General features: G+C 40.8%; 2 protein-coding genes across 5 annotated transcripts in view; both read right to left on the bottom strand.

Moving 5' to 3' along the window:
- IL17RD (interleukin 17 receptor D) overlaps positions 1 to 19,152 on the bottom strand; it is a 58,644-nt gene extending 39,492 nt beyond the window's left edge. Inside the window, exon 1 of one of the 2 annotated variants that reach the window (XM_064723976.1) lies at positions 19,109 to 19,152. Coding sequence is in view for 1 of the 2 variants with exons in the window: in XM_064723975.1 (XP_064580045.1) it covers positions 1,899 to 2,024 (126 nt within the window). In the remaining variant the exon portion in view is untranslated. Of the gene's footprint in view, positions 1 to 1,898; positions 2,101 to 19,108 lie in introns of those variants that run through there. The other variant, XM_064723975.1, reaches the window with a different exon arrangement.
- Positions 13,582 to 19,762, bottom strand: HESX1 (HESX homeobox 1). Of its 3 annotated transcripts, none has more exons than XM_064723979.1 (5): positions 19,643 to 19,762; positions 15,438 to 18,071; positions 15,124 to 15,329; positions 14,684 to 14,785; positions 13,582 to 13,774 (listed from the first exon to the last, which is right to left on the bottom strand). In XM_064723979.1, exons 2-5 carry the CDS (start codon positions 15,649 to 15,651, stop codon positions 13,676 to 13,678), a joined length of 621 nt encoding a protein of 206 aa, XP_064580049.1. In that variant the 5' UTR covers positions 15,652 to 18,071; positions 19,643 to 19,762; the 3' UTR covers positions 13,582 to 13,675. The 3 variants fall into 3 exon arrangements, with proteins under 3 accessions (XP_064580049.1, XP_064580048.1, XP_064580047.1); XM_064723978.1 differs by lacking the exon at positions 19,643 to 19,762 and adding an exon at positions 19,109 to 19,164 and having other exon boundaries at positions 15,438 to 18,074; XM_064723977.1 differs by lacking the exon at positions 19,643 to 19,762 and having other exon boundaries at positions 15,438 to 19,116.
- Positions 19,763 to 19,872: the final 110 nt, after the last annotated feature.

The following is a 19,872-nucleotide window of genomic DNA, read 5'->3' as shown; positions in this document are numbered from 1 at the left end:
GCCTTTAACGCACATTAATTAGACACCACTTATAAATAACCTGCAATAAGAGTAACTATTTGAATAGGATACAATTACTTAGGGCTTGTGTCTTTTCAATCAGTCAGTGTCCCTGCAGTGTTTAGAGTGGCAGAGGGGAAGTGGCCTGTGGTTAAACAGAGGAAATACCAAGGAATTTTAATAGAGCAAATAGTCTCTTTACTTCCTACAGGGTACTACTTCAAAGGCAGCCCTGCTCCAGAGCAGACAATGTGTTAGAGGGGCCATCAGTCATTTAATAGCATGTCAAGTCTACTCAAAACTTACATGCAGCCCAAGATAAATACCACAGAACTGAGACAATGGGTACCATCCTGCAGTCATTACTCTGATAAACGCTGCCCTGCCGGCAGTACGGAGGCAATCATGTGCAAGGGTGGTATTGCGAAATCAGACCACAAAATTATAACTACACAATCAGACAAGGTATCTCATAAATTGGCTAGGGAAGTCTGAACTTGAAGCTGAAAACACAATAGAACCAGAAACTAGTACAAATATTTTAAAAGCTAAAACGGTACATTAGTTGTGAGCAATAAAGACAAAGGGGGGTTATGCTACTTGGAAAGAATGTAAATTTTTCTGATTTAAAAGTCAGTCAAAATCATTGTATTAAAAGAAGTACATTGTGATAGATTCCTGTTTGACACACACAATGACATTATGTAAGCAAAAAAATAAATCCAGAACAAACTGCATTTGCATATTTCTATGCAATACACATTAATTCAAGTGTATTACGAGTCAAGTACTATGACTTGTAAAAGTGATAGTTTACTTAATAGAAGACGGAAAACTTGACACAAATATACAGAGGTGTTATGATCCTGCTGAGTACCCTGCCCATGTCTGGTGAAACACACAATAGACGGACCGAGCCAAAACATTTCATTGCTAATTCTACTAAAATAGACCAAACAGGGGAGTCTAAACCTGTAACTGCTCCATCCAACACAAAGGTTTAGATCTTAAGCTTTACCAGGGTTTGAAGTTTGTTTTTTCACACTCTCCTTCTACAGATTTCCCGATGCTTTCGCCTTTCTAAACTATGCCCTACAAACTTCTGAACTCTGTGTTGCAGCAACGTTTTCAAAGGATCTGATCTGAACCCAAGAAAATCCTTAGTGACAGTCTAACAAAAAGGAAAAGCAATGAAAGTCAGTTGTGTTCCCTCCAGCGTTCCCGGATCACCACGCTTCAACTAAACCTGTAACCAGCATCAGGAGAAAGGACAGGAACGAACCAAAACACACAACTCAAAAGTTACCAAAAGTACATTAAAAAAATTTAAAAAGAAAAATAATATGAAAAGCAATCGAGAAAAGTCTGACAGCAAACCACACCAGAAAGGGGAACAAAAGGCAAGGACCAGTAACAAAACGTTTATCACCTTCCTCCCCTCTTCCCCCTCCCGTAAATTTCCTACATCCTCTGTATAATGATCAGGCCCGGAGCTAAGACCCCAAGCCGGCCTCGAATCATTAAAATAACAAAGCCCCAGCGATCGCTTTTATCCAGGTCGGCTCGGGGAAGCAGGGAGCTGGTAAAGGACCTGTTGAGTGACTTCTTCACACTCGCCGGCTGCGAGCCGCCTCTGCCCTGGGCGAGAAACCCATAAATATCCCTGGCCGGGAAATGCCACCCTCCCTCCCGGCCGCAATTAACTTCCAGCTGCAGAGCCCCGGGGCAGCGTTACTTGTTGCAGAAGTGTCCCCAGGGCAGAGCTCCTTCCCTCCGTCCCGCACCCCGGAGCGGCCGCAGAGCCCCGCGGAACCCCGCGCATTGCGGGAGCCCCGTGCCCGCCGCGGCCGCTGCGCGGGGAGCGGCAGCTCCGCTCTGCCCCGCTCGGCTCCACTCACCCGCCCCGCGCACGCATCGGCCGCCGGGCCCCTCCTGCCGCCGGCCGCTCCCGCAGCGAGCCGGGCAGCGCCGAGGCAGGCGGCGAGGGCCAGCAGGACGGAGCCGAGCTGCAGCCCCGGTGCCATGGTCCGCAGCGAGCCCGGCGGGCGGCGGTGCTGCCGCCGGGTGCGTGCCGGTCTGTCGGTCTGTCCTGGCGTCTGCCTCCGCGGCTGTGTGTGTGTGTATGTGCGTGTGTGCGTGCATGCGCGCCCGGCCCGGGGGCGGGGGGTTCGCCCGAGCCCCGGCCCCGCCGCCCCCGCCCCGCTCCAGCCCTTGCGAACGGCAACAATGGGAGGGAGCAGAACCCCTTCCGGCTGCTTTGCTTTGCACCCTGCCCTTCCCGGGGAGCGGGGGGGCTCCCCGGGACACAGGCGGGCTGCTGCCTTCCTGCAAATCAGGGGCCAAGCCAGTACCGGGCCGATCCCATCTTCGTTCCGTGCTGCGGTACCACATTCCTGATCCACTCACTGCCTTGCAGGGAACAGAGGTACCAAGGAAGATCAGTCATAGATCTTTGACATGATTTCATACATCACAGAGTCGATTAGGTGGTTGGAAAACACCTCTGAGATCATCAAGTGCCATGTCCAGTCTTTCCTTAAACACTTTCAAGGGACAGAGACTCTTCCATCTCCCTGGGCAGTCCACTCCGAAGTCCAGTCACCCTTACTGTGGAGAAATTCCTCCCAATGTCCAACCTCACCCTCCCCTGGCACAGTTTAGGGCCGTGTCCTGTTACTGCCTGGGAGAAGAGACCCCACAGGCTACAACCTCCTTTCAGGTAGCTGTAGAGGGTGATAAGGCCACCTCTAAGCCTCCTCCAGGCTAAACACCATCAGCTCCCAAAGCTACTATTTAATTACTCTTTAATTAAAGAGGACAAGCTGGAAGAATATACTATCATAAAATTTTCAATTGTTGAAAATGCAAAGGAAGTCATAAGTGGCAATAAATATTTCAACTTTTTCAACTGGAGTTCTGACATTACATTTTTTGATGAAAACACTTTTCTTTAAAATAACATAAATCACATTTCTGATAAATATCAAATGCAAGGTGGTCTAATATATCAGTAAATTACATCAATTTCCTCCCCTTTGCCTCAAAGTCATGTAAGAGACAGAGCAGCCCAAGGCTCCTCCAAGGCACAGGACAACTTCAGGGGTCACTAGGCCTAACCCCCTGCTCAAGGTAGCCCTAACTTCAGTTCCAGATGAGACAGCCCAGGGCCTTGTCATACATCACTTTTACATATCACTTAACTCCGGTTATTTTGAAAACCTTCATTTTAGTACATTCTGTTTGCTCTGATTGATCTTGGACAAAAACATCATCCTAATGGAACAGACAAACCCATCACTATCTTATAAAAGACATTAGAGTTTGGATTAAAATAGTATGTAAAACCACCACTAAGGCAATCAGTTGAAAGGAAACATGACGAGCTGGTAATTTTTAACTACTATTGGTTTTGCACCTATCATAGGTTTTCCATCTTTTGTGACTAGTGGTGAAAATAATATGATAAAGCTTTCTTAAACTGTTTGTTTAAGTTGATGGATCACAGCCCTGGCACTCAGAATTACCTTTGAAAACAGGTTTGTGACTTTAGGATAGCTACTGCCCTCCATTGTGACAGGAACAGAAATTATATTTTTTATATTAAACATTTTTTTAGCAAAAATTAGAGATTAGGCCATTGTTATTTGCTGCTCTGGGATCAAAAGGTTCTTACTTTTGATCTCCCTTTCCCCTGCAGGCTGGAATTCTGAAAAAGGTAATATTAAGTCTCTAGGTGGAATTCCACTGATTTTATAATGAGATGTTTTTGGTGGTCAAGTACATCCAGGCCAAAATGGAAGTTTAGCACATTTTCTCAATGTACACCACACATTTCTGTCTTGGTATTCCTGCTTTACTTTCTCCTTGCATTACTCAGAAGTCGTTTAACAGGCATGAAAACTACATGAGCATTTTTAATTTAATCAAGTTAGGCTGCATAAAACCTGTAAATAACTAGTCCTTTTATGTTTGAATGAATTACAAAGGACATAAACTACCACAGCATCCTGGCTAAAGAAAGGAAGACATACGTACAGTTCATTTCCAGGTCAGTAAATACCTCTGCTTCCCATAGCCACCTTTGACAAGCGAGGATTCCCTGTTGAACATAATGCCATTGATCTGCAATTAAATCTTCTAAACCATGGGGAAACTGTTTGGCTTTTTCTGTTAACTGAGATCTGGACTGCTGGAGCAGCTGTAATTTTTAAGTGAAGACAAAATGAGCATTATCTGAGCTATTGATGCATTAGCCTATGATGTTTTTAACAAAAACAGACACACAACAAATAGTGCCAATGCCTTGCTAACAGAACAACTGAAGAACTCACAGGTGCCACTGTTACACTGGCAGTATGCAGAAAGCAGCAAAATGATTGGCCTCATTTACTGAGAGCTCAAACCTAGCAGCACAAAGCAAAGATGCCATCAGACAAAACCAGCACTGATACTTCCTTCCCAACACTTCAGCCTAAGCTAATAACAAATGACACATCTGCAAGACAATTCCTCCATGCTGCCACCATGTCCAGCCTCTCCTGTGAGTGCACTGGCTGAACACTGAAGTATTGCATTGCCTCAGATCCATTTAGAATAACTTCCACTGAATTCTTTGGTGGAAAACAGTAGTGGAGAGGCAGGAATCAAATGACTGCAGTTAATGTTTCTAACTGGAGTCTCCAAACTGCTGGGAGCTCATGGAAGGGCAAAAGTGGCTGTGGGGACTCTGCTTTTCTGTAGGTTCCTTTGTCCTTTTTACAACAGTCTCTTGTTTCTGAGTAGTATAGAATGCATAATACCCAAAAGTCATGGGTATCAATATCCTGCATTCTACAGCTGGTTTTGGTTGCCACTCTCCCATCTTGCTTAAAGCTAAAAATCTGGGGTTTTTTTTCCTTCTCCTTTCTGAGCAGCTGTTCCCAGATGGAGGAGACAGTGAGAACTCAGCAATTCCTATAAAAACATGAAAACTCATGGAGTAAAAATTTCCAGCAACATGGTTAAAAACTCCCTACAAAATCTTTCTATTGCTCAGAGAAAATTCATTCTTGGATTTATGCACTATCCATAGTTCATATTTCTAGCACTGAATTCTCTCCCAATAGAGGCTGACCTTAACTGCAAAAGAAATCATTCAAACAGCTCCCTTTGGGGCAGAAAGGGTGCATCAGCCTTGCAGAGTATTCAGCTAAGTCAGACAATCATGGCTATTGCAATATCACAATATTGCAGTAAGTCAGTAACTCCTGTAACAGACAGACACTGCCCACTGTTAGGAAAGGAGCATCAGATGCAGGGAACCAAGCAGACAATGTGCTAAAAGAGATCCCAGAACAGAAATCCCTCAATGTGAGGGTCTGCTGGAACTTCATCCAGCAGGTCTCTGAAGACAGAAAATCAGATCTTTTGAAAGCAGCCATTTGCATGAAATTGTCCCACTTCCATGGGGATGGTTTATCTGTGGGATGAGCACTGAGCATAAAATAGAGGAAGAACTATCCTCCATGATCAAACCTTAGGAACAAAACTAACAAGTGTGAAATGGACGTGGACACTCCCAGCAAGGGCATGAAAATTTCCACCTGTGTCAGAGGTCACAAAAATTCTGCTTCCATGGAATCTTCTGTATTATAGCATGCCATAGTTTCAAATGATCTGGCCAGGCTCAAGTGAAAGGTTATCAACTGATAAGAAAACAACCTCAAGTCATAAAATTGAACTGAAACTTGAATCAAATCTATCAATTGTTATGAATACCCATGTTATCAAGGCAAATATTAAATCATTATGCCTTGAGAAATGTGACAAAAATTCATGAAACACAGAGTTCTCAAAGAAAAATATGTATTACCAGTCTCAGTTTATAGATGAGAAAACCAAAGCACCAAGTCATAAAGATGCCTGCTTTTATGTCTTGCACACATGCTCAGGGCTAAACCAATAATTAGATTTGGAGTCAGGAAAGACTCTGTGCCCCAGTAAGACAGGAAAAGAGCCCTGTGTGTAGCATTCTTTGGTTTTAATTTGCTGCTGTCTGTAGAGACATACTCCACTTGCCGAGGTCATCCAGGCAGTAGCAGTGGGTGAGAGCCTCCAGAATTGCTCCTCTCTCTCAGGAGTGGCAAAGAGCTCCCAGCAGGCTGTCCTGGCTGCCAGCTGCCTCCTGCCAAGGCCACACCTTTATTGGCACTTCTGCAGGAGCTGCTGCTGTGGCCAGATGGGAAAGTGGAATTGGATGCAAGAATTCTACTTTGACACTGCAGCCATTTCCATATCCAGATGCTTTGCAGCAGGTCCTGAAATGGAGCATCCAGTCCTCCCTGCTGCCTAAGCCAGACCTCCAGAATCCCACAGAGTTTCTCTCCTGCTCACATTTTTTTGTCACAGCGTCATGTTTGAGATTTTTCTCAAAAAACTCAAGTCCATCTCCAGATATTTGGGGATGTTTTGAGGCTTGTAGAGTTCAGAGAGAAGGGAGTGAATGGTCTTGTGGCCCTTCTGGATGACTTAATCTCTTCTACAGGAAATTGCACTTAATGACCAGAGAAGTTGAAGTCCTATATTCCTAGAGGCTCAAGTCAGCATCAGATGTAGGAGTATGTTATGGTGAAAAGGAAATGACTGAACTAAACCAAACAGCTATTATATGAAAATTACTTCTGATCACCATCAAATTAACAATTTGTCAGTGATCCGTGGATGTAACTTCATATAAGGTTACCCCTCCCCAGACCTCACAGTTCCCTGTATTGTATAGATGCCTCCTCCTTCTACTGTCAGAAAATGTTTGCAGTCAAATGTCTGCTTTCTGTATTTCTGTTTAGTTTTGTATCTGTTTATTCACATGAATATAATACAGGAAGTTCTCTAAGATAATTCAGCTTCATGATGTGCCACCAAGCACACTGCTCCCTGCTCCAAAAGCACCCCAAAGTGCCTCGCCCTGTGGCCACATGTTGTTTCTGAGGGAGCAGGGCAGGACTGCATCTTTCAGCAGCAGTCTTCTGTTACACTGGATTAGGGGTAATATGAAACTGCACTTTTAAAGAAGAGTAGATTTATGATGCAAAGAAAATTAAAAATTGTATGGATGAGTCATTTTTAATGTTGAACTGAAATTATTCTGAACCAACAACTGTATCCTCAAAGTTATCAATGTTTTATTATTTAATAAGTGAATAATTTGTAATGTTCAATTTTAAAATAATGTATTTCTGCAATATAGAAATTTTATCTCAAACAGCTATTAAAAATGCAAACCAAGATCCTCACAATGCAGTTTGAATAAATGCCAGAAATTATAATGAAGTAGCACCTTTACAAAAGTTTCCAGTTTTAGTTCTACTCTCAACCCTTTCTTACTGCAGCTCAATGCTTCCCTTGCAGACAGCCTGTCCTTTTCCTTCTGCAGGGACACACGGGGGAGGGAGGTGGGCTGGGAGAACAACCCTAACCTGATTTCATGTCCATTGTGCAATTCAACAGCATCCTGTGGCAACGTCTGCAGAATTAATCCTAGCACACTAAGGGACCCCTCACTGAGCATAACCTGCCTTAAACCCTTTCCCATTTAACTGAGGGAGAGCTATTTGCTCAAGCACTTTGCCATGACATCATTTGTTATTTGAGGCCAAAAGCTAAGGGTAATTAAGGCTAAAGAAAATGTTCTGAAATTTTTTGCAATTAAAATGCATAGAGACACTTGTAACAGATACCACTGCAGAACAATAGAGACATGACTGGATGAATTTTAAAAAGTTTGACTATTGTGCAACCAGTGTGGAAGAAGATTGGAAAGCCCTTTGTCAATAGCACATCATTCTACTCCCACAAGGGGAAATACACAAACAAAAGAAAATACCAAGGCTGGGGGCATATGGAAATCTCCTTTTTTTTTTTTTTTTTTTTTTTTTGTTTATATGATAAATATTCCCCAAAATATTCTGGTGTAATTTTAGAACACTTCATAACAGATTTATGAAAGAATGCACAGCAGTTCTACATGACTGGGTTGACAAAAACAGAGGAAGGGCCCTATCAGGAATGACAATTGTTGCTGGCAGCTCTACCTCTCCAACAAACAAACTCATGGTTCTTTTTCTCTACACTCTGGCATATTATTTTAAAACACAAATCTGAAGCAGTTGGATATCAGGATTGAGTTAGCTGCTTATTTTTGGAAAGAGTAAGATAAATATGCAGATAATAACAGACTGAAATGCAGTGAACATGATTTGTTAACACTCCATGGAAAGTTAAAGCCTGTTAATATGGTAAACTACAATAGATTAATATTATTTCTTTCTAATTAGATTACAATAGTAGCAACCACTGAAAACACCAGTCCTCCTAAACCATAAATTGTGATAAAACTAACTGCCCAGGGTTGTATGTTTACAGAGGAAAGAAGGAAAAGACTGGATCAGTTTAATTTCAACAAAAACATCCCCAAGAAAAGATTTTCCACGTAACCAACTTAAATTTTACAGAAGTCTCAGCATTCTAAGGGCAGTGCTGATGCCTCCTGAGAATGCTTCCCTCTGACTTCCTTTCTCTGCCAAAATGAATTACAGCAAACTACAGGAATATTGTCAGACAGCCACATCCCATAGCACACAATGGAATGCTACTCTGAAGTTAGAGAATCCTACAAATATTTGAATCATGACAGATGGATAATATAATATTTTTAAATATTTTGCTCTGAATTATTTGAAAAGCAATAAGAATGGTTAAAAAGTGCACAGTATTTAAACAGCACAAAGTAATTTCTTATCCTTCTAATGTGATGAAACAATGAAAACTGAAAATCTGGTGGCAATAAGTTTTTTGCCTGGCAAATATTTGCATTGACAACACTGTATTTATCATCACAGAAGAATATTAGTAGATGTTGTAGCAGAAGTCATAAGTTTTACACCATAATGAGAGGAGTTATTCTAGAACTGCAGGATACTTTGTCAAAAGCTTTCACAGAATCATTTAGCTTAGAAAGACCTCTAAGACCGAGTCCAGCCTTTGACCAACCACCACCCTCTGAAGCAGACCACTGCACTCAGTGCCACATCCAGAGGTCTCTGGAGCATCTCCAGGGATGGCAATTCCAGCATCTCCCTGGGCAGCCCCGATGTTTAACAACCCTTTTTGTGAGGAAACCCTTCCTGAGAATTCCTTTCTGGAATGTGAAAATATTCTCCTACCATAAACTGACAAAGCTGGGCAGTCTTACAGACACAGAGTCCCAACAGCAGCCTAAATTCCTTTAGAGGTAAGATTTTAAAAGGTTGGCTGTTCAGAGCATCAAAACCATTCAGCAGCCACCCATCACTAAGTGCAGTTCAATAGTGAGCACTCGGAGCTTTGGGCAATCAGGCCCCGTACGTGTGCAGAACATCAATTGGGGCACAGATGTTGTGTAATTGGAAGGATCAGTCAATCCCCGCGGGCACGGCGCGCCCCGGCCCCGCTGCAGAGCGCGGGTTAAACCCCTCAGCGGGGCTGCCATGGCTAAATGCAGCCTCTAGAGGGCAGAAGCAGCCCAGCGCTCTCCTAGGCAGCTCAAACACAGACTAAAACCGTTCCAAAATGTATGACTTTAAAGCCTGAATTTATAAGGAAAAGCCAAATAAACAGCCAGAGATTTTTAGTACAGAATACTTTATCTGCTATCTTCTTAATTTCCTTAATATGGCATCATTCATAGAAACTGAATCACAAGATACTCTGGAGTATTATTATGATCCATACAATAAAATTCTAAAGATTAAAAGTAAGAAATATATCAATAAAATATTTTTCCATTTTCATTTTATAAAACATAATTTGGTTATACAGACAAGAGAATGCTCCAGCATCTAGAAATTGTGGTCAGGCACTTAAAACCTTAGAAGTAGTAAAATGTCATGGACTGGTAAAATAAAAATTCAGTTCTAAGAGAGCAAGGAAGGATCAGAGAAAAAGAAGGTGCAATAATTGAGTTGATGCAAGGTTATGGATTTTTTTTTAAAGGTCACAATGAGATAATGAGTTTGAAACACATGCAATTTAAAAATTGCAAAATCCCAAAATTTCATAGTGATTAATAACAAGACTAGTGACATAGATAATTTTTAATGAAGGGGGCTATCTTATATCACCTGCCTACTTCTGTCCTTCAAGCCATCCTAGTGGCAGAGAAAAACCTGGTTTAGGAGCTAGGAGAAAAAAATCCTGGAACATAAATGCAGAAAGAAGGAATATTTACTTCTCTTTCAGTCTAGGTGTTGTATCAATTTTGCTGGTCACACATACAGATCCTTACAACATCCCAAGCCAGATGACCCTGCTTGATATTTAATATCAAAAGCACTACCTGCACCTGTGTGATTCCACACTCTGTCTGCTCAAGATGCTGAACTTCACACTGATTCACAACATGGATCAAAACACACTTGCAAAATCTGTCCTTTCACTGCTTTTTTGTTCTTTTTTCCTTTTATTTTTTAAGGCACAAGCAATGCAGTGCTTATTCTGTCACTCTAATACCAGCCCCACAGCACATCCATGTGATCAAATGTAAAACATACCCAGGGGAATGAAAGTCACTGGCAATCACACCCAGCTACACCAAAGCCCATATCCCTAAGCATTTTTATCATGTTTTTACCTCCTTGCTTAAACAGTGTCCTGCAAAAAAATGAGTATTAAAAGAAATCCAATTTATTGCTGTAAACTCAACAAGTACATGATTCGTTTTCCATTTGTTAGTTAATCTAAGAAAGCAAAACTTCAGTGGCAACACTGGGCCATGCAAGGCAACACTTCACCCTTCCTGGGATTGTCCTGAAAATGCTGCTGGCCACCAATACCAGCTTTGGGTGCCCAGAATAGACAGACTGGTTTCCCTATTTTCTGTAGCCCTTTCCCCTCATGTCACACAAGTCCAGGCACTATTCCCCCACAAAGGAATCTAGAACTGAAGGCTGCTCAGCAGCCCTGTTTGCCTACTGTGACCACAAGAGCTCCCTTTTGAAGCAATCAGGTGGGATCCCCAAGAGGTTGAACAGCCCCAGCTCCCCCTCATATAATGATTATTATACCTTGTCTTTTTACTCTTTCTTTATCAAATACATACATAAAATATTATAAGTTGCTCATATAAAATAACAGAATGTGATTTTGATTCAAGATGGATCCATTAAACAAATAACAGGGCATGAAATAATAATTCAGGTCAATCACTATAGCTCCAAAGTATTTTTAAAAATAAAATACCTTCTATTTCCCATCCAATTATGCAAGTCCTTTAAAATAAAGGGACAAAGATCATCAATCTAACAATTAATATGGAAACTAAATCAATGCAAGGAATGGAAGAGCAGGGCTGGATTCCAGCATGCAGGTGGCCTCCCCCACTGCTGCTCCTGCACAGCAAACACAACTGTCACACCCATTGCCAAGGCAGCCCTGCATATTGCCAGGACCAGACAAACCCTGTGAAGTCCACACTAACACTTGTCAAGGTAGAAAAAAATCCAGCTGTATTTGAGAAAGTCATGAGCATAATTTAAACCCATGCTGGCCAAAACAGGTAGAAATGCAAAGTGAGAGGCTCTTTTTTGACTTGCTGATTCCTTTACTCTGGGAAGAACAAGCTAAGCCAAACGAAGCAAATCATGCAACTCTGCTTTTAAATTCTTTTCCCCTTAGCACTGTGTGGGACACTCCTAGCACCTCACACTAAAGATCCTGCTGGTAACATTTGCTAATGGAGAGCAGGATAGCAGGGCTGGTGCTATTATTATTCTGCCACTGTTCTACAGCTTCTCTTAAATTGCTTTGTCAGACTTCCGTCACTTGACACCAGTTCCATTAGAGCAGACTTTAGGTGTATTTAGGTATTTGCCAGATAATAGAGTAAGGTTCTTAAGCAATCAATCTGTACAGATTAGTCTAATCTGCTGCTGCTGGAAACTTTGTTTCCAGAAGCAAAGTAGACAATAGTTTCAGATTACCTGCAATGAGGTTAAGCTATGGGCAATATACGTTTTGAGGTGTGAAGAAAAACAAAATAAAAGAATGCATTTACAATATTGTCTTTGCCTTTACCAGATCAGGCAGGTATCTGAATTGAGATTTCAATTTCTCTAAAAACTATTCTTAATGGATCTGGCTCAATTTAAATTGCTTTATTTGTGGTTCTCTTAAGTATTTTGGAATGCAGGATACAACAGAATTTGGTTAGCAATGTTATTTCCCAAATCCAATAAAGCACAAAAAATAATGTTTCAATATCAGATAAAAGTTTGTTATTTCCCTATTAAAATAAGATTTCCAGGAGCAAAGCCAAACAATGAAAGATTTTTAGGGTTCTGCATAAAAGTGAAGGCAATGAGCCAATGAAGATAAAAACATGGAAGGGCCAATATCTGTCACCCAGTTCTAGAGTAATGCAGTTTTCCAGTGATATTTTTCAGAAAATATAGAAATGTTTTTTATTTAATCTCTTGTAGCTCAAACTATAACTCAAAATAGTAAGGACAGTCAGATCATCCCTCCCTTTAGCTTTTCCTAGTATGAGACTACATAAAATGATTTTTTCTATCACCCTATTTTATCAACTTACCTTTCATCCTATTGGACAAGAGCTGTGGATACAAGCATGAAGAAAGGAAGAGCAATACTTTGTCTGTTCATGAGATAATGTGGAATTTATGTTGAGCAAGAAACACAAGCTGGAGTCTCACTGAAGGTCACCAGCACATGAGGCAAGTGCTCAGAGCCCTGCTGAACAAGCAGCAGCATCAACCTGAACTCACAATGTTTCCCTGCCTTGTGCCCATGAAGAAACACTTGAGGGTTTTTTTGGTGTATGGCTCTCTTTGACTTTAGGTACAATATCAAATATGAGGATAATTAACTTTCATGTATTGTTTGATAAAAATGAATTCAACACCCCAAAATAAATGGCAATGATCTGGATATCTGGTCTGGCCCCACTGATCTGATCCCGTGACATGCTACATTCTGTCATTAAAAGATAATAGGGCAACTTCCATAACTGGAACAGTTAGACTGACAAGAGAGGAGATAACCAAGTCAGAGAATTAAATAGGCAAATAACCTAAATTAATTAAAATTACATAAAAAGATTATAATAGTCAGCTTCTTTTAACTGAGCAATGGTTAAAAGTGAAGTCAGTTGAATATTAGTCCTTCCATTGCAGATACCTTTTTCTAAAATTATCTTATTTATGAAAACTATCATATTCTTTATAAATAAGCAATTTAAACTGCAATGCAACAAACTGTTCCCTGTAGCAAAATCTATTTTGCATACAGTTTATTTCAGACTTAAAACAGAATACTTCTAAGACTATAGAGCTTGTCAAGTGACCTGCAGTAATTCATAATAGTGAAATTCTTGTGCAACCTAGGGTTTGCATTGTTTTAAACTGTAAAAATATCTCAAAATCTCTGAAAATACTTACTCAAATATGTATAGGAAAAGTTCACTTTTTCCACAAAAAGTAGATTAGAATAATACTTCAAGTATTTACAGTTTATTTGAATGAAAATTATAATAAACTTTCAAATCTGGGCATAAAATCATAATTACTATATCATTACTTAATACAGGTTATGAACAATTCTTCATTTTCTGTAGCAGTACTGTAACAGCAAAGCATCCTTCCTTCTACTCCAGCAGGCTGGAGGTGAAAGTATTTTTCACCATTAGAAACTGAGATTCTCTGTGGGATCTTTTCAGCTTTGCACGGCGGTTCTGAAACCAGATCTGAAATGGAAAGAGAAGGGAAGCTTTTCAGAAACACAGCAATGGAAGCAGAATAATAATTGAAACTTAAAAGTATTCACACAATAGGACAATATTTTGTGTGATGACAGCAGCTTGCAAGTTCAATATAAATTTAAAATCTGCAGATGCCTGTAATTTTAACACCACAGACAAAGAAAATATCCCCAGGTTAACTGGAAAATGAGATCAGCTTCACTGTAATTAATATAAAAACTGGAATTAAATTCAGTGACAGAATCAGATCCTGGAAGATCCTGAACATCTGGAATTCACACGTCTTATTGTGCTATTTCTTCATCTGCTTAACTATTTGCAGCATCAAGTTTCTCATGAAGCCCAATATAATAACTGCAACAAAAGCCTGATAAACAACAAAGCAAAGCCCAAATTCTTATGTTTACAGTGTGCTTCTTATCACATGGAATTACCTGGAAATCAATCATTAACATTCCTGAATAGATTTTGCTTTTGGCCAGAGAAAGACATAGGTTCAAACACAGGTTTAACACACCTATGCTCTGCTGGCAGTCTCACAAATTATGTCCATGCCTGTTTCGAATTTATTTTTCAAATACGATGACAAGCAAAACATAAAAATTATTTTAAGGAAATTACCAAGTTCTGCAGGTAATATCTAGAGATTAACAGAGCAGATATTGTGGCAATATTACAGTGATTAATTCCTCATCAGTGCTATGGAAGGCTTTAGATTTCAGAAGGAATTCAATGGTTTCCATTTCACAAATCATTGAAGGCATGTTTCTTGTATATACATTGGTTTAAATTGAGAGCATTAAATTCTCATCACTGCTGTCAAACCACTTATGTATATAAGCAGAGAGTACCTATAGCTGGAATTACAGGAAAGTTCAATGAGTCTTTAATTACCTGGATCCTGTCTTCATCTAAATCTAATTTGCGAGCTAGCTCTTCTCTAATATCAATGCCGGGGTAGGAGTTCATTTTAAAAACATTTTCCAAGACTTCAATCTGAGGAGATTAAAATACACTTGTTGAATAGTTAACACTATGTTCATAGCACTAATACATAAAATAAATAAAATAACAGCTTAGTTTGTTCAACAGGAGACTTCTGATCAGTGTTTGCACAATTCTGATTCTATGCATAAACACAGATCTGCTGAAATTCGCAACATTCCTGTTAATTTACACTAGTTCCTGATGACGTTTCTCTCTGCAGAGGTACATCACACGGAGCTTAGCAGCTGTTAGAGGTTCCTTCCAACATTTTACTCAACTACATTGTTACCCATTTGTTTACTCAACTACATTGTTACCCATTTGTTAGATGCTAAGGAAAGCCCTACCTGGCTTCTAGTGAATGCAGTTCTTGGTCTTCTACCCCGGTACCAGCTCAATTCCCGTTTGAAAGACAGCCTTTCAGTGACTGAAAAGTATTTTTCACATTTCAAAACGTTTTCCTCTTGCACTGGATCACTTCTAGCATGAAATAATGGATTTTCATAGCAAACAACAGGGATTTGCAGATGGGGATTACTGTCATCACCTAAAACTAGAAAGAGCAAGAAAAGGAGAACTTCAGGTTACTGGTCTGTAGTAGAAACACGCCAGTGTTTTTAAGGGGTAAGAACTGAAGGGGGTACAAAACAGACTGACTCACCCAAGCTGGTGCATGCATCCATCCAGGGTCTGTGAGGTTTCCCAGCTGGAATGCCATCTTTTTTCTGCTCCAGCCCCAAAATACTCTCGATTGAGAAGGAGCAGTGCGTGCTTTTGCTGTCGCCAAAGGCGGGCACCTTGTGGCGCTGCGGAGGGGCCGCCGTGGCGGCAGCGCAGAGCGAGGGAGCGGCCATGCCTTCGCCCTGAGCCAGCATAGCAGGGGCACTGCGCCCGCATCGCTCCACGAGGCCTCCTTATAGCCATGTTGACAAGGGGGTTGGATTTGTAACGTCATTAATTAAAATCTTTTATTAGAAAGTTTTAGCATGTCAATGAAAACTCTCCCACCAAGAGGCACGAGGAGTTAATTGTTTATTTGTTTGCAAGTAATTAGCAACTAATGGTGACACTAGGGGGGCCACCAAGGGGGACAAAAAGTGTTATCTCTCCTAACCAGAGCATCGACTTCACTTTCTCAAAAGAAGCTGTGCACAAATATAGTACTTCTCTTTTATTTGAAATCATTAATGTATAAAATCAGTTTTTTAAAAAACTTTATACTCTAATGGACTCCACTTACCTAAACATGGAAGCGTGATAGGAAACCAGTCAAGTAATAAGTAATCTCATTTAAGTGAATTTCCTTCCAAGGAAATTTAAAAAATAATCTCTTAATGCTATTAGGGTAATCCCGATGAAAATGCCTCTGTTTTTTCATATGCATATGTAATGGTGAACGTGGTCAATAAAACAACAATAGCTTTTGGCATAAGGCACTGTGCAGTGGGTTGGCAGTGTTGTCAAAGCTCAGTGTAATTGCCTTCCAAGTGCCTGGATTAGTTAATAGGAACAGTTGCACCAACTATTTTAAATAATTCATGCATTCATTTTTCTTATTAAAATAACTTTGTTGCAGCCTTTTTGAAACGTACCAGATGTGAAATTTCCTGATAATTCTTCACTACATAAAAGCAAAACTTCACGTAATAGAAGCAGTACACTGAAATTTACAGATTTAAAAGATGCAGAGGTGTTCTTCAATTCATTACTATTACATTTGTTGCAGTCAAATTTGTAGCTCAAGTAAAACTTTTTCTCACAAATGTCTCTCCCTCCTTGTAGGTTTATAGCAAACACAAGTATGTTTAAATCCTACAGAGCCAACACTTAAAATCACACAAAAAAGTTCTGAGTAATGGGAAGAAAGGAGATAAAGGCTTTGTAATAAAGACTGACAGAATTCTGATTTCATCCATTATAATAAAATACAGACTATAACATTTTTATATTCAAGCTCATCTGTCAGTCACACAGCAGTTTACATCACATGCTCAAAAACAGCTTTTGGTTCAGGCAAAGAAAAGGAGGAATTTCTGTAGAGACACTATAAAATCAAGATTTGTCCAAAAAAACCAGGCAAACATGAACACAATACTTTTATTTCAGGTGGAAAAGTTTCCCCTCCTTCTGGCCTGGCTTTGTGCTGTGCAGTAAGATTGTTGTCAAACCAAACTATTAAAAGAGTGCCACTTGCAGAAGTGACCTTCCCAAGGACACTTCTCACACATGTCAAGGGATCTTCAGGCAGCAGGCATCCACCTGCAGTGCTCCAGTCACCGTTCATGGACCTTAAGCCTTCCCTTGAAAGCTGAATGTCTTGTTTTGGCCCATCAGTACTGAGCAATGCTACCTTGCAACCCATTTGAAATTACCTATGGACTTTTAACTGAATACCTTGGTAGGGGTAATTAGAGCAACACAGCAAACATTAAATTGGGAATCCTAAGTAACCAATAATACGAAAGGTCACTGCTCCTTGGATATGCAAATCCAATCCTCTTACAGCATCACATACTTGATGAGGCAGGAAACAAATCACCCTTTCAGACTGGTTTTTGCCCAGGGACAGTGGAGTTCATCTCTTTAGGAGATGGATTCTGTTCTGGCTGTTTGCAGCAGCTGAGGAGCCCAACCCAGAGCTCTGGGGGGCTTTGGTGTGAAGGCCCAGCTCTTACCCTGGCTGCCCTTTGCCCTTCTCACCCACTGCTGGCTCACCTTGCACTGGAGCCTGGGCAACAGTTCCAGCTTTTAAAAGGGTATAAATGATACATATATATTATCTTTCTTCATTACTTACCACACTCCAAACATTTGCCTTTCCCACAACCTCTTTACCCAGTATCTCACCATCTCAGAAGTCATGCTGCACAAAGCTCTCTTTCCAATATGTTTTTAACATGAATAACAAGTATTATATTCAAAGCCAAGTTCAGAATTCCCAAGTTTTTTTAAAGCAAGAATACTCTAAAATGGTAACACCAATTTTCACAAAACAAAAGCAGTTAGCTATTTCCTGGTTGAAGTAAAAGCTATTTTGGCACAGGGAGATTAAGTGAGTGCAGGTAAATTCCAGGTTAATCCAAGGTTGCCATAGGAAAAGTATGAGAAACAGCGTGTTAAAAAGTGGGAAACACTGCAAATAAAGCCCACCTTACCCACACAGCTACTTTCACCCTCCAGCAGGGGCAGAATGCTCTCTCCATAAGGGCACACATCTGGAACCCTCTGAAGATGTGTTCACTGCTCTTCTCTCCGGTGACAAAGTGCCAAGTCTTAGTTCCCCACATTTTTAAGGCTTCTTAGCAGATATTTTGCAGAAAAAACAACAACAACAAAACATAACAAACAGAAATCAACAATCCCTCCCCAAAAAAACCCAAACCAAACAAAAAACCCAACCTCACAAATCAAAAAGCCCAACAACAAAAAACCCTTACACGAGGTCTACAGTGCTGAAAACAGTGTAACACCAAAACCACAATTAGAGGATGCAGAGAGATTCTTCAATTCATTACTATTACATTTGTTGCAGTCAAATTTGTAGCTCAAGTAAAACTTTTGGATGCCACTTACAGCTGTAAACACACAAAGCTAACTAAACCCAATCCACTTAAAGTGACCACCTTCCTGAATTCCACAGGAAAATGATCTTACAGCACAAAACAAAGTCATTTCTTATTGCTGTAAAAACTGCTGTAAAGCTTGGTCACAAGTTCACTGTCTCAAAACCACAAAGCACATACATTTATTGGTCATGAACCAGTGTTAATGTCCTGTCACATGGCTGCAGATACAAGACTTAGTCTTTAAACACCTTGTAAGATAACCCTGAATTATTGTCCTTATTGACAGGGAAAGGGAGAGGTGCTGTGACTTGCTTCAGTCAGGTGAGTCACCAGCTGAGCTGGCAAATTAATTGACTGAACAGTATTAACTTGGAAATTTCTTCACCACTCCCTACAGGAAAAAACAAAACAACACAACAGCAAAAACAAAAACAAAAACCACCCATCAAAAAACCCAAACCAACAAACAAAAGAAAAGCCATCTCCAAAATCTTAAATTGTTTACGATTTAACACACCAGTCCTGTCCTTTATCTGCTTTTAATGGTAAATCATAACCTGATACAACATAAAGAATGGTCTCATAGCAAGACTGCACAATCATTCATCATTTGCTCTGCTGAACGACTTCATGTACTTTCTAATCTGGTCTTGGACTAGGTTCACCTGGTCCCAAAAAGGCAAAACCAACAAGGGAGTAGGTTTTTGTTTTGGTTTTGTTTTTCCCCAGCTAAAAACTATCATCAAGTCTACTAAGATTAAACTACCTGACAGGAGGTTGTAGCCAGGTGGGGTCAGTCTCTTCTCCCAGGTAACAAGTGACAGGACCAGAGGGAACAGCCTCAAGTTGTGCCAGGAGATGTTTAGGTTGGATATTGGGAAAAGTTTCTCCATGGGCAGGGTGGCACTGACAATCACCATCCCTGAAGTGTTCACATGTGAGGATGTGGCACTTGGGCACATGGTTTAGTGGTGAGCACGGGCTCCTGGATTAATGGCTGGATCTATGATCTTAGAGGTCTTTTCCAACCTTAGGGATTCTACAATTCTAAGTAATTTCAGAGCTGAACCCGTTCACAAGTCCACCCAATGATCTGTTTTGATTTCAGTGAGCCCTCACAGTAGTTTTAAGCATTTAAAATTTGCCACCAGCCTATGGCACCACAATTATTCAGACCAAGAGAGCAGAGATACTATTTTTTAATATCTAATCAGAATCTCTCCTGTCTCAGCTTAAGGCCTCTTGTCGTCTCACTGCAAGCACAGTAGAAGCGACTGGCCTCCATCTGGGGCCCACCCACATAGCAGGGATAAGAGGAGACTTGCCAAAAGAGATGCTCCAGAAAAGAGTGCCAAAGATGCTCCAGATAACATGGCAAGAGTGCCAAAGCTGCTCCAGACCCAACAGCGCTCCCTCGCTGCGCAGCGGCCCTCAAGGTAATTGTCTGTGAGGAGACCACAACAACGACCGGAGCACAAACAGGGCTGGGAGGACACTTTGCTAGACAGCCGTGACTCGCATTGCCGAGCA

This window comes from Zonotrichia leucophrys, chromosome 12 (genome assembly GCF_028769735.1).
Source record: "Zonotrichia leucophrys gambelii isolate GWCS_2022_RI chromosome 12, RI_Zleu_2.0, whole genome shotgun sequence".
In the NCBI taxonomy this organism is placed as follows: domain Eukaryota; kingdom Metazoa; phylum Chordata; class Aves; order Passeriformes; family Passerellidae; genus Zonotrichia; species Zonotrichia leucophrys.
The sequence above is the reverse complement of the archived record's forward strand: the minus strand, read 5'-3'. Positions and strand labels throughout refer to the sequence as shown.